The sequence below is a fragment of the Pithys albifrons genome, chromosome 3 (genome assembly GCF_047495875.1).
Source record: "Pithys albifrons albifrons isolate INPA30051 chromosome 3, PitAlb_v1, whole genome shotgun sequence".
NCBI classification, from domain to species: Eukaryota; Metazoa; Chordata; class Aves; order Passeriformes; family Thamnophilidae; genus Pithys; species Pithys albifrons.
The window spans coordinates 48,320,215-48,335,247 of NC_092460.1; the positions used below are offsets into that span (position 1 = coordinate 48,320,215).

The window sequence follows — 15,033 nt, forward strand, 5'->3', positions numbered from 1 at the left end:
TGTACAGCCAAAAAGACTAAACCAGAGCCTAATATTGTGAAAAGCCACCATTCCTCTGTCAACAGATACACAAAATCAACTGGTAAACACTGATCAAGCTGGCCTTCACAGAAAACTAATTATACGTTCAGTAAAAGTGGCAGAACTCTATGGGATGCATTTAGGATGGCCAGCTCTGCCACTGAGGTCATCATGGTGCCACATATACTGAAGCTGATGGGAACAGGTAGAGGGTTGTCTGATTTTTCTTTTCTTCCTTGTGGAAAAAATAGCATAAAATCACGTTATTAAAGAGCATCATAAATAGACACAGAAATAAAGAGAACAAATGAAGGTTTCCTTCCCAACTTAAAATATGGAAATGCCATGGAATTGAAGCACCTGCCCATCACCATCTTGATCGCTTTCAACTCAGTTTGAGAATAATGGACAATTTTGTGAAGTAAAAAAATCAGGTATTGAACAAATTACACTGTTGAACAGGCACAGCATTTGCCCTATTTACTTTTTAACAGGCAAAACACACTCTATTTTTTCCAAAAGCTTTCAGTTGAGTATTAATTGTTCCAGCTCCTGTGAACGCCACAGAAACAGCCTATACATCTTCTTCCATCACTGGTCATAGCACAACCTCCAGAAGCCCAGCAAAACACGATCCTGCACAGCACAGCCTCATAAACAACTCTACAGGAGCACACCAAAATACTATTGGTAGGAAAGTTAACATTCCTTTACTCTAATTCCAGGGCATATTTCAAATAGGAAGAATACTGACTACATCCTTTTAAATAGTATTTGAGAGCAGACTCAGGCAAATTAACTATCTCATCCCTGATACGTAGACCTCCGAGGGATGCCTGTTAGTGAATTCTGTGACTCTGCAGCTGGAAGGTAAGTAGGTTATGGAATTCATTACAAAGCAGCAGCCAACTGCACACACCATTTGCTTAAAGTGGGCCTAAAACAGGAACATCAAGCATTTTACCTGAAGTGGTTAATAAGACCAAAGTCCATGTCTGAAAAACATCACACACACACACACACACACTGCAGACCCCTTTTGCTTGCACTGGTGTTAAGAATTTTATAGAAGGCTGGTCAATACTAATTAAGGGCAATGGAGCCATCATGAATTAATAACCTGCAGGGAAAAACTTTGCCGGTTTTAAGGGCCTCCCTCCTTCTCAACCTTGAACTTTCTGTAATTTTTGGTAGTTCACTATAGCCTTTTCACTGATCCAGATACTTCATAAATTAATAGTTCTTAAAATACAATTAAACAGTATGTTAAAACTCCACAGCCTTAGCAACCAAATATCACACAGTACATACTGTGGCAAACTTTGGCATCCTCATTTCCCAGTTCCTGAGCACGGCTACCTAGTCACCTGCACACCAAATGCATTAGGGAACAGCGAGGTTATTTCTAAGACAGGGACTCAAGGAAATGGCAGTGCTGTATCAAGTTCCCTTTCACATCTCCATCCTGCCTAGGCAATGCTGAATACAGCTTCTGCCATCCCAAGACAGTTCTGCAAGAGCCTGCAGCAGTTTGCTTCTACTCCAATGCATGTGAAAGTGCTCAGCTCAGGTGGTAAAGAGAAAAATACTTTAAAAAACACTCACTGGGTTCTGACAGCCCCACAGATTTGTAAGTCCTTAAGGGTAAGCCCTTCTCAACCAGCAGTTAGATCTGTGAGCATCACAACAGTTACAGACACAGCCCATAGCCCCAAATCAAGTATCCATGTCCTAAAATCTGGGAAAGTGAGATGCAGATTAATCTTTGCATTCTCCGGGGAGATTCTCCTGGAAAAGTAACTGACCAGGATTCCTCTCACACAAACCTCTGATGCTGACATGGTGTCTGCAGCACTCAAAAGAAGTCCTATGGCAAACATCAAAAGGGAAGCAAAAACCAGGGGATAGGTATAGGCAGCGAGTCAGATACCACACAAACAAGTACTGCTTTTCAAACAGCAAAGAAAGGGGAAGGCCACAAGTCCATGGACAGAGAAGAGAGCAAACCCCCTCAGACAGCTCATGCACGTTTGCAAAAGTAACACCAAAGCAAGAAGCAAACAGCAAGGGCAACTGCTCCAAAAGGAAAGGGAGACAGAATACTCAAACCAGGGGAAAGGGACAGGGCAATAGTGGTAGCTCCTGAGAGAAGTCAGAAAGGAGAAAAGGGGGCCTTCCACCACACATAGATAAAGCTTTTCTTTTTTAATTCTTTCTTTTAGGGGAGCATGGGAACCCTGCAGCATTCAGCTTGCCTGGAGGGGAACAGAACCTAAAGCAGACATAAGGGGACAGGAGCGGAGAGGCTGTTCTGGGACTCAGTCTCCCCTCCAGACAGTTCAAACAAAGGAGGATGGTCTCCTACAATGGGATGCATTGTACATTTTTAGCTAGCAACAAGGTGGCTGTCGTGACAGGGTTCCCCATCTCCTGTCTTCCCCCTCCAAATTTACACCCACTGTATGATCCCAACATGGAGCACAGACAAAGATCTGTTTCATCACACCACTACTGTAACGGGAGGTAGAAAAAGATAGGGAAACGGAATGAGGCAGAGGAACGAAAAGGAGACAGAGGCCTTTAATGAGTCAGCTGCTGCTCTGATTTAAGCATCTCCATTTAAGGAGCACTGCAATTGTGGGGGTTTTAATTAAAAAAAAATCACTGACTGAGTGAGCAACTTTTGGCTGCATAAGGTTGTCTTGTCTCACAGCTACACACGGGATCTGGGAGGGAAAGGGTTATGGAAGGGGGAAGGGAAAGGGAAGAAAACCTCTGGAAAAAATGAGGCTGCTTGCTGGTTCATTTTAACAAGGACATAAATTAGTCTCTAAGCCACAAACGCCATCACCTCCCTGAGCCCTGGGCAGAGTGTAGCAAGTCAAACACGTGCCAAGATAAACGGTGCTGGCTGGAGCCTCCAAGGGGTGCTAGGGGGGAACCAGAAGGGGCATGCTGGCAGGCAGGGCAGCAAAGATGCTTCAAATGGTGCCACAAAATGGAGACTGGTGATCCTACAGCTGCACAAAAGCAGACCTTCAGATGTTCCTGCCTACATGCACATCAGAAACTGGGAACTCAGAGAAAGAGGGAAAACGGGGTGCTGCAGTTGGAAAATAGGACTTCTCCCTAGTCTGGCTTTAATTACCACAAGCAACCCTTCCTCCTCTTCCTATCTTGGAAGAAGGCCTGCCAGCAGGCAGCAGCCCAGGTGAAAGGTTCCACTGCCGAGAGCAGGGAGGGGAGCAGACAATGGCGCAGGGTGGGGGGGATTCATTACAAAGGCAGTCATACACACACACACACACACACACTCCCCGGCTGCCAGGGCTGCCACATGGGCTGGCGCCCGAGACTCCTTAAGGAGGCAGCAGCTTCCTCCCCACTCTCCGAGATGCTCGACACCTTCCCCCTCTCCCAGCCCTGATGGGAAACAGATTCGGAGGAAAACGCCAGCAAGGCACTGGGCTGTCCAAGAAAGGGAGGGCTTTGTGCTCTATGCAAGCCAGTAACCTCACTATGCACCACAGAGAGAAAAAGCCTTTTAGCATATAATTCCCATCCACAGAAGGCTCTCTCTTTTATCTGCAATTAGCACATAATGTACTGGGCCCCGTTTAACACTCATTTAGGATTAAGGGGGATAAGGCTAGGGTACTTTCTGTTAATGAATCTGAGCTCTTGCTCTCATTAGCAATTTTGGTTTCTTCTCTTTCAAGCATGTTTCTACCTTCCAGCATCTCTCCTTCTTTCCATCACTGTTTCTAGTCTTTCCACTCCACAGACCCATGTTTACTTTGTTCTACCAGCTTCTCATGCCCATACGGAAGCTGATCTCACAGATGTCCAAGGAAGATAGATGAGCTTGCTCCCTAAAACACAACAGAACTCAGACCAGGCAGGCAATGTTCACTAGAGACCAAACCAAACAGGGCAAGAGACTGTCTTCATTCCGTGGCAATTACCAGCTTAACATACTAACAGTATTTATTTTTCATAAATGAGACAGAGCCTCAAGGAAATAAGTTCACAGGTTGTAATTAATGCCACTCCACTGTTTCAAACAACACCGCAGAATGAGAATAATGTGGCTGGGGATACTACCTAGGATGTGTCACACTCCTTCAGACCCACATTTGGCCAAACCTGCAGTGTACTGCTAAGGGCCAGCCTAGCAAGTCAAATGTTCCCCTTGAGAGAAGGCAGCACTGTGCTATCGCTGAACTCACCTGTGCTGTCTTCCTCCACTCTGCATACCAGGGTTATCCATTGTTCATCTGGATCGCTGACACACACTTCAAGCTCTTCTTCCCTACTGTTTGTTTTATTTTTAATAGGAATCTTCTTCAGCATCAACATGTAAATAGACAGCACAAATCCTGAAAACCTATACTAAATAGTACCTACTCTGAAGACAGTCATAATTCAAGGTCAAACAATACTAATAGTGCACAGTCTTGATACCTCCATCCCCAGGTCAGTAAATGAGCAATTTCCATACAAGACAGATCTCCTAGAAGTCTATTACAATATCCTAAACCTTTAAATGAGTTTTATACCCTTCTCTGCTTCAACCAGCGCTCCAGCAGAATCCCATCCTTCCCAGCTCCACATGTCTCCAAGCCAACAAGCTTGTGCTTCAGGGTCCTTGGTCCTAGGCACACACAAACTACACACACTTGCACATGGGTGACCCAGGCACCTTCCTGCACGAACAGACACTAAGCTCTCTGCCTGACAGCTGTGACTGAGAGTACATTGCAATACAAGGCTGTGCAGAATGATTCTCCAGAATGTGGACAAATCAATCTGCAGCTTAGGGGTACACACCTGCATCTAACCAGGCACCCTCTGAACACACAGCAATACACAAATGGACCCTGACTGCAGAGACAGCTTTTCAGCATCATTCGCTGAACTAAATATAGGTACAGAAAGCCTCAGGAGATTTCTGCAGAGCTCTTCTGTCTCAAAACAGAAAGCCTTGGTCCAGATAAAAAAGAATCTGTAATGGAAGGGACTAAAAGCAGAAGAAGAAGGTGGTGCTTCGGAGCCTAGGAAGATACCTCCAGAGTGGACAGAGACCTATTTTTCAGCATCTATCAATCAGTGCAAATTGAGAGAGGGAAAGGGTCAAAGCAGGTGTCACTTCTTGCAGCAGATTCATTCTGAGTTTAGGCACCAACAAAAGTGCTGCCCCTTGCAGTGGGACACGAAGGATCTCAGTAACAGCTAATGAAGGGGGATTCAACCAGGGCTAAGGAAAGCCAGGGCAGCATGCATCTAGTCTAAAGACCTGCAAAGCTCCAACAAAAAACAGCACTTGTGAAACCCAGATCTGAAGAAAAGTTCCTTCGGAGAGTCCTTTCCTCCACCCCCTTTGGGAATATCCCCCAAAGGTTTCCAGCTCTGCAAGGCACTGCGGGGGCATTATATAATGCCTAACTCCAAAGGACTCCAGCCCCACGATGCCGCTCTCCTACTCCTCCCTTTGCCCGCTCCCTCCGGTGGCGATTTGCAGATGCCATGCCAAAAAAAAAAAAGAAAAAAAAAGAAACAGAAAATCCAAAAGCATACAGCAGCCTTAAAAGGCGAGCCCTGTCCGACGAAATCCCCTTTGCGAGGCGGTGGATGCGCGATGGCCCTGGCAGCTGGGCGCGCTCCCCAGGAAACGTCAGTCGCTTTCCCCGGGAAGACACGGGCAGTCCCACGCCTACAGGTACCTACAAGGTCTTCCCGGCTCCCGCGGTGAGCGGCAGCCGGATGGAGAATCGGCTGGGAAGACGCTTAGCTTCGGGATCGGCCGCTTCAAGGCGGGTTTAGCCTAACTCGGAGCAGGGGCACTCGTGCCCCTCACGCACCGCTTCTCTCTAGAGGGCACTGCGAGATTGCTCCGGCCAGGAGGACCGCAGGAACCCCTTCCCTAAAGCGCCCATCCCGGGTGCCGGCGCGGGGGGGCTGCTTCTCGCACCGCTCCGCTCCGCACCGCGCCCCGCTGCCCGCCCAGACAAAGCCGGGCTGGCAGCCGCCGGGAGCCAGGCCCGCCGCCAGCCTTACCTGAGTTACCATTTTCTTTTTCTCCATAAACCAAAATGGGGGAGCCCGGCCGCAGGGGGAGGGAAGGAGGGAGGAGGAAAAAAAAAAGAAAAAAGAAAATAAAAATAAAATTAAAAAGCGGCAGCCCCGTGAAGGCGGGCGGCGGGTGCCTGCGCTGCGCTGCCTCGCCGGTGCGGTGCCCCCCGAGCCCTTTTTCCTCTCTTTCTTCTCCCGTGTTCCTCCCCTTCTTCCCCCTCCCTCCCTCCCCCCCCGGCTCAGCCAGATGGCTGCGGGAAGCACCGCCCCGAATGCCGAAGGTAATTAATGCGAGCCGGGACCGCCCCCGCCGCGCCCCGCCCCGCCCCGCCCGGCTCGGCTCGGCTCGGCTCGGCTCGGCACGGCACGGCACGGCACGGCACGGCTCGGCCAACCCCCGCCCGCGGCAGCGCCCGCAGCCCCAGCCGGGCGCTCCCTCGCCGGTCCGCCGGGCCCCCCCACGGCTGCCCGGGCACCGAGGGGCTCCGCGGAGGCGCAAACGCGAGCTGGAAACAAAAGCGAAGGTGGCCCCGCGCAGCGCGGGTCCTGCCCGGCAGGACTGCACGGCCTGCCCGCGCTACGCCGCACCTACCATTCCTAGCGCCCAGGCCTCCACACCTGGACCTCACCAGCCGGGAAGGAGCATGTCCCGCCTGGGGAATGCTGGGGAGATAGCTGTCAGTTTTGCACAGCTCTCCCTCCTGCCACAAACGGGAGAACGCGTGGGTTACACAGTGTTGGATGAACCGGAAGCAATATCCCTGCCAGGATCTGCATTTCTATCACCATAAAAACTGGAGACCGCTGGACTCTTTCCCAGCTTGCTTTTTGCACTCCCATTTATCTTCAGCAAGCATCTGGCCCTGAACACCTGAGCACGCCACGGTTGGCAGCATCTGTTCTCCCAGCGACCCCGTAAAAAAGAGCGATACACTGCTACCCCATTTGCCAGATGGGATCTGAGATGCTCTGATTGATTTTTCCCAACATTGCACCCATGGAAACCCACAGACAGAGCCGAGTGCAGGTCTGCCAATCCCGTGGTTAGACAAGAAGACTGTACTGATGCTCCAGTGCTCATGTCACAGAGATAAAACCAGCTCAGGCAAGTTGTCCCTCTGATGTGTCTCTTCTTGACACCTGGTACTCCAGAGACTCCCCAGGCTTCAGCAGCAGAAAAACTAAATTACGGCACAGTAACACCTTGCATCCCCATGTGTTCTTCTTTGCATAAACAGGCGTAGTTATAATTTTCACACACACACATCCAAATAAAAAAAAAAGGCTAGTGGTTTTGTTTCGTGGGCTTCTGCTACGGTCCTAATCTCCAGGCAGCCCGTGTTGACCCACAAGGCTTTTCATTCACTGTGAACTGACCTCTGGTTCCCTCCTTCCTCCTTCCCTTCCCCTTTCCTCATTGAGCAAGACACAAGCACGAGTGTGTCACAGCTCAGTCCCCTTCTCCACCACGAAAAGCAGGAGATTAAGAAACCAGAAGCCCTTACATGCCACCAGTGCATGGAGGCAGAGAGCCATGGGCCAGCTGCCCAAAACAACCAAAGATTGGTGTGGGTTCCTCTGGTAAGGAGCCAGCCCCCACGGCTGCAGCCTGCAGGCCTCTGAGTCAGGGTTCACATTTTTTCTAGGTTATCATCTCTGGTAACTTGTATCTTACTACACTACATGTTTACATACAATGTTGCAAAAAATTGGATTTGTTTTTTTCCTCCCCTATTACAAACCTGAGATTCTGGAGCACAGTTCTAGGTCAAGTGTAAATTTGATTTCAAAGCAGCAAAAAAACAGCGACCTCCTTAAACCTTCAACACAACAAAGCACCAAGTTTCAACACTGTGCATCCCCTTCATTAGACATCTGCAAATCACTCAGGATAATCTCTTTATTCTCTCCACTTAAGTGATTTAACTGTTGCATTAACTCAGTTTCTGCTGTGCCATGAGGTAGCAACTTCTTGTCCCAGACAGACCTTCAGGACAGAGGAACATGGTACCATCACTCCACCACTGTTAACTGGATAGCATAATTTCTATTCCATTTTGGTCTTCACCTGAGGAACCTCTAGAAATACTTGCCATCAAAAAGAGTCTTCTAAGGAAAAAGAGGTGCCCAGCCACGCACTGAACCCTCCCTTTGCACTGCCTCCCACAACCCAGTTGGTACAACGGCTTTGCTCATGTGTCAGCAGAGTGGGAATTCCCTTCAGTGTGACCTACTGCTGGTCTCCCTCTTTCATCTCCATTGTAGGCCAAACAGCATCTCCTCCCCCATGTTTGGAATATATCCACCTTTCCTCCTGTTGAGCAAAGGAAAAGACCCAATTTCCAGTGGATGTGCTCAGCCAACAAGAAACACAAATCTGCAGGAGCTCCAATTGCTGCAAAACCAACTGAATGAACATCTGACAGAGAGTTTCAAAAGCTTCAAAAATACCATGCAAAACATGACCAGACTTGGCAACACTTGAGATCTTTGTTGTCATGGATTCTACTGGAACCCATGGAGCAACACCTGATAAGGAACGAAGCTGACAATATGGACTGGTGAATCTGTGCAACTGACCCTTCCTCAGTGATGGCTCAGGTGCTGTCTCATAGCCATGCAGAGTGAGTTTGGTGGGCCTTCACTTAGCTTGTCCTACATGTGAATCATGAAAACACTCCTGAATTTACCATCACCATTTGCCACCCTCTGCTGAGCAAAACCAAAGACCCACAGTGGAGCTGCAGCTGCTGAAACGAACCAAGAAGCATGAGTAGAGCTGAAGGCTGGGAGCCTGAAGAACACACAGCTCAGAGCCAGGAGACCAACCCTTCCTACCTACTGCATTTCTTCAAAAAGCAATATATTCAGAACAGCTCTAGATGCCAATACTTACGAGTTCTCATGATTCTTTGTGCATTACAGGCACATAAGTGTTAAAACTTCATTACTGTGCTGTACAAGTATCATTCTGAAATAACTGTGGGCACATTTAACTAGTCTGCCTCTGCAGTGCCAGGGCACAGCTGATCACCCTCATCATGCCAGGCAAAGCTCATTGCGCCTACCTGAGCGCTTTGTGACACTTCTATATTCTCTTCTGTGTTCCAATGGATGTATGATAGATTTTGGTTAGCTCCTATCATTCAAATCCTAATGGAAAAGCAACTGGAGAAGGATGTTTATGCAGCAGGAAACAGGACAAGGCCACTGAAATCACACTGGTGAGAGCACAGATGAAGAACTAACCTCTAATTTGACAAAGTGGTCTACATATACACTCTTAAATGCTTGCATTAGTTTAACATCCATAGGACTCATAGAAGAGAGAAGAGGAGGCCACGAATACTCTGCTTTTAACAAGTTTCAGAGTTTGTTTTTTCCTTTTTTTTCTTTTTTTTTTTAACTATGCTTATAATTCTTTGCTGCTAGTGTGGAAAGGAAGCACAGCCTTCGATTTTTACATCCCATTACCTGCATTTCTGTGCTGGCTCAAGTTTACATTGAGCAAACCTGCCAGCTGGACCAAGGCCAGAGGGAAGAAAAAGAGTTTCAAGTGCAGAGAACCAATTTATCAGGAACAAATCTTAACAACCAAAAGACACACTTCTGCGGGTGGATTCTATTCATGTGCGTAATAAAACCCCCCGATACAAGGTAACCTAACAAAATACTCTTTAGTGGCTATCTGATGTATCTCAGGGTAGATAATCTTCAACTGCTAGTCTACCTTTCACATTTTCTGGATAAACTTGGTGACTGTGAGGACAAGGAATGCTGACACTGAATAGCCAAGGCCTGCCTAGAGAACATCATCTTTCACTTGGCTCCAAAACTATTTGAGCCTGACCCATGGCCTCTGGCTTCTCCAAGAGACTCCACACACTGGGCCAAGCAAGTATCACGTGTGCTCCAAATATAGCCCCCTACCCCAGCAGAGGTTGCAATACAGGCTTCACCCAGACCCGAGCGCTGCTCTCAAACCCACCCTACACATCCTCTCTGGACCTCCAAAAGCAAAAGAGTGACAAACAAGATTTTGTTGGAGGTTTTGGTGGTGGTCTCAGAGGAGGAAGGAGGAGAAAAGTGAGAAGCTGCTCTGGGTGGCTCACCACCCCTGTGGGACAGGCTGCAGTCACACGTACAGGTCACACAGTAAAGGTATGCAACAACACACTAGTTTGCAGAGCACAACAGCTGTCAGCACAACCCCCCTATAAACAAACAAAAAAAACCCAAAAGAAATACAAAAAAATACAAACTAAAATACACAAATCTCAAACACCACAGATCTTGGAGTTAAAGTATCGCACAGTACCACTTGCATACAGAAGTTTTAAAGCCCTCCACAGAGTCTCTGGGCTGCTGAGGCCTGGGACACCCCAAGCCAACAAGCCCAGCTTGGAAGCAGTGTCTTTGTATAAAACGAGCATATAAGCTCCAGTTTTGTCCAAAGAACATACAGGGCCAACACCAAAACTTTTTAAAGTTGCCACTGTCCTTTCGCTTACCTGGACGACTGGGTATTGATAATCCATACAATACACACCATACATAGCCAAAGATCCTCCAGCTAAAGGCCAAATGGACAGAGGACTGGAAGCTCCAAATTTGAGTCTCCGTCTTTCAGCCTTGTGGGAAGGACTCTGGCAGCCCTGCGCAGTGTTTGGCTCAGGCCTCTGGGGCCACTCAGGTCGACACTGGCTCAGCTGAAAATAAAAAGAAGCTGCCTGGCTCGGCACAGCTCGGCCCCTCTCTTCTGGGATCCAGCGAGGCAGTGCTCAACCATAGGCGGTAGAGGCTCCTAAAATTAGAAATCCCCTACTGCAAACAGCCCTGCAAGCCTCAACTGAGGAGTGTCCTGCAATTCCCGGGCAGCAAACCGAGCAACTGCCAAGAAGAGGGGGGACACAGGATCTTCGCAGCCACTGCTGCCAGGACTGGGAGGAAGCAAACAGCATTTAGGATCTGAAAGGAGCATATGTTCTGGGCTCTAGGTGCGTCAGAGGGAACACTCCCAATCCAGGACAGGGAAAAACATATGGGACTGTTCCTCCCCCACCCCCATACCCTTCTTGCTGTTCTCGGCAGGGACAGGTGCTGGGATTAGCATAGCAAAACCCTTTGGTGTCAGGGAGGGAGGGAGAGGGGAGAAGCCACACTGATATCTCAAACTGAAGGGATCTCTTTCACATGGGAGTATGTGTCCGTATCGTTTAACGCTTCTCCCTCCCTCCCCACTTGAGGCAAGCAGGGACAGCTGCCAGAACCGAGTCTGATGGAGGGAGCTGGGCCCTGGAATGGCCCCCACCACCCCAGCCCTGAGCCAACAGATTGCCCCCATCAGCTGTTCCAGTCAAACTGGGGGCAGCAGGGCGGGGGATTAACTCTGCCATGGGGGATGGTGAGCAATGAGAAGGGGGCAAGGCTGGGCTGGACCAGTTGTTGTGCCTTTTTTAGGAAGCCCGTCCTCCTCACTCCCAGGAATCTGCTCGCTGACCGACAGGGACAGATGGGAGCTGCCTGGCCAGCAGGCTCACCCCACCAGCCCTGCATGCCACTGTCACCAGACACCCAAGAGCCCGCTGCTGGTCCTTAAAAGACACACCATGACCAGGGGGTGCCAAGGGGGCCTGACCTTCAATAGCAAATTGCACGAGGCTGCATCCATCACTATGCAGACCCAGTGTATGCTGGCCCAAACCTGGGGTCCCAAAGAGTTAATGGCCCAAAGCCACAAAACATTCCCACCATTCTCCAAACAGACAGACAGACAGAAGGGATAAAACCCCTGCCCTCCAAGGTTTTCAAACCACCCCCCATCCGAGGTTTCAAAAGTAGGCATGTTACAGGGATCAAACCCAGGAAGGGCTAGCCAAACTTCCCACACACACATCCCATTTTAAATTCATAAAGACAGGTGATTTTTTGCATTTCTCATCTTTAACTTTTTTGTAGTGCTGCTATGCACCACTAAACAGCTACCTCAGCCTAGCTCTGGGGCAGCTGCCTTTCCATCATTACTGATAATTTCCTCCCCCTCAGAAAGCATTCAACTTAAGATTTATTTTTCTTCAAGAGGTTAAATGTGTGGATCATTATCTAGCACAGTTGGCATGTGCAGACCTTTGTAATAGAGGTAAGGGATGTCTAATCCGCAGCTCTCTGACCCACTCAGCCCAGCAGGACAACTCTTGGCTTGTCCTCTGCTCCCATGTCCTTTCTTTCTGAGACACCTCAGAAAAGGACAGCTATGAGCTGGGTGAGTGGTTACAGCAGCTGTCGCCCACTCTCATCATCTTTCCTAGGGCAATAGGGCCACTTCTCCCTTACAAAAGGAGCATGACCAATTTGGGGAGTACAAAGCATGACATTTTCTGCATCTAAAAAAAAGTTTCTATAGCCATTGTTTCTGTGTGAAGATTTGCACAGAGAAATAAATTAATTGCCCATAAATGGGAAAGCAGCTATGCTCCTAGATCTCTTCATGGGGAATAAAGGATGAGGCTCCCACAATGAACTTCCATCTCACTCTGCCTTTGGACAATTTATCTCACTCCCAGACACAAACCAGCTTTCTGGAGCTCACATTAAGCCCCTTGCTCCTCACCTTCAGAGGGCTGTTTGGCTACTTCTCAGCACTCCCCCTGCATGCCCCACTTGGGGCCACAGATAGAATCTGGTTTCCTCTGAACAATCAATAACTTTTTTATTACCCTCTTTCTGTAGCTACATGCTCAAAAGGTGCCTGCCCTTCATTCTTTCGCATAGTTTATTACTATGCACTCCAGCAATTTAGTATCCCCAATAAAATCTTTTTATGAAAAGGCATTAATTTATGCAAACCCAAAGCCTTTTCCTGAGCCTGTTTTTGCTAGTTCATATTACTGCCTCAGGTTTTAAAACCAAATCCCTAACTAAGTTAAAAACCTTACATTTATTTCACAATCCAATTCCTGTCATTTCCAACCAGGCCTCAGGGGAATAAAATGTTTCCAAATCCTAGTGCAGATATCTTCCTATCTATAAATAACCATCAAACAGACAAAACAAAACAGGAGGGAGAGCATCACCTAACCTGCTCTGCTGTTTTAATCACAGATCCAGACAGAACTGCCATGCTTTAAAGTTTTTGATACACACTTAAATACTCTGCCTAGCCAGCATTTAGATACTTGGGCGACATTTTGGTAACAAAGCATCACACCTCCTGTGTCCCACAGACAATTAAATGACAAAAACTAGTTTAAACTTGTATATGCCAAGATGGATACAGCAGGACGTTACTGACCAGTAATAAACCACTGAATTTTCTGCAAGGTTGGTCACAAGGACTAGTTTACTACTGCACACTGCCTTGCAACAAATATTAGTTAAATATAAGATGGCGCTGCACTCCATAATTTTATTTTGAGATAATGGTCCAACTCCATTACCACACAACCTGCTATGCCCACGCATTTCCAGCAACACAAGTCAGGTAACTATTATAAAATCACAGCCTTGTTCCTGCAGATGCTTACAAATATGAGTACTTTTAAAATTACAGAGATAGATATGAAGACTGGAAAAGATCTGACACACAGAATCAGATCAATTGCTACTACACAACATCTTAACTTTTCATAAAATGTATCACACTTTATCTTAGGACTGCATTTTACAGCTACACTACCCTGGCAAAAAGGCTGATCTAGGACATCTGGGATCACCTGTTCTTATCCAGCTTAAAATGCTATTTCTGAGCAATTTCTGTTTATTCTTTGTTTTTGTGACAGTACTCTGGCTTAGCCTTATCTTGTCCTTTCCTTACAATTACTGTTCCTCATGTATTCCCCCCTCCTCTACTCACCCAAACAAGCAACTGTTCCAGTCTCTGTCACAGGACAGGCTTGCTATTCACCAATCTCTAAAAGCACTTTCTTGCACCCGATCTAGCCTGCACTCATTCTTTTTTTTTTTTTTTTAAGACATCACCCAGATCAACTTTATCTCTGTTTCACAATTTGATCACTAAGCTGCATGTTCTCTAGTCTCATTAGTACTTTCCTCTGTAACACCACATCAGAAGCTGTGGAACCTGTCTACAGTAAGAGATGTCATCCCATTAGGAAAAATGCATATTACCACATTAGGAAAATTGGTTATCTTAAAAACAGATAGTCTGGTAATGCACAACCTCATTTTAATGGATTTGTGTTGCCTTTTACCATATTTTTCATTTGTGTCCAAGCCTTTAACTAATATTTCTGTGTCATCATGCAGCTGAGGTTGGGCCAACAGGTCTGTATTTACTCAGGTCATCCCCCATCAGCAACTTACATACTGCAGCACTCCAGTTTGATAGATTAAAACTTGAATCAGATCTGCCACTGCATGAACCAGTTCTTTCACTTTTGAGAAGAGACATCCCCCTTCCCTGGGCAACCCTGCTCCCCAGCCCAGCCTACACACACTAACTGGGGTCTTTGAAATGTCCAGCATGGCTGCTTCTGCAGCAGGTTCACACCCATTCCCCATCCTCCCCTTGCTCCCAAAATCAGCTCTACCTACAACAACAAAGATTTGTTTATGTGACCACAAGAGCACTCTCATTAACTACCCTATCCTTAACACTAAGTGGCCCTGCATCTTCCCTTGTCTCTAATTGTATTTTGAGAAACTGTCACCCATTTCCTTAGCAACATTTACAAGGTTTCATTCAGCCTGATTTTTGGCAGCTCTCACTTCATTCCTACTGACTTTAAAGGCACAGCAATCTCTGCTGATAAATTCTCTTTTGTAAATGGTTTTTTTTTATCCACCTAACAGCATTTATAAGGTTAGGCTGACGTTTCTCCTAAGAAGATTTTTCCCCTTTCCATGTAGCATCAATAATTTTCATTCAGAGTGCCTCTAAAAACAAACAACAAACTAAAAAAATAAATTAAAACAACAAAA

The 15,033-nt window shown here is 47.2% G+C and overlaps 1 protein-coding gene across 12 annotated transcripts in view; it reads right to left on the bottom strand.

The window, feature by feature from the left end:
- Window positions 1-15,033, bottom strand: part of RBFOX2 (RNA binding fox-1 homolog 2) — a 175,154-nt gene that overhangs the window by 84,019 nt on the left and 76,102 nt on the right. The window contains exon 1 of one of the 12 annotated variants that reach the window (XM_071551685.1): window positions 6,079-6,320. The exons of the other annotated variants lie outside the window; for them this stretch is intronic. Coding sequence (XP_071407786.1) covers window positions 6,079-6,105 — 27 coding nt within the window. The 5' untranslated portion in view covers window positions 6,106-6,320. Of the gene's footprint in view, window positions 1-6,078; window positions 6,321-15,033 lie in introns of those variants that run through there. 12 annotated transcript variants of the gene reach the window in all.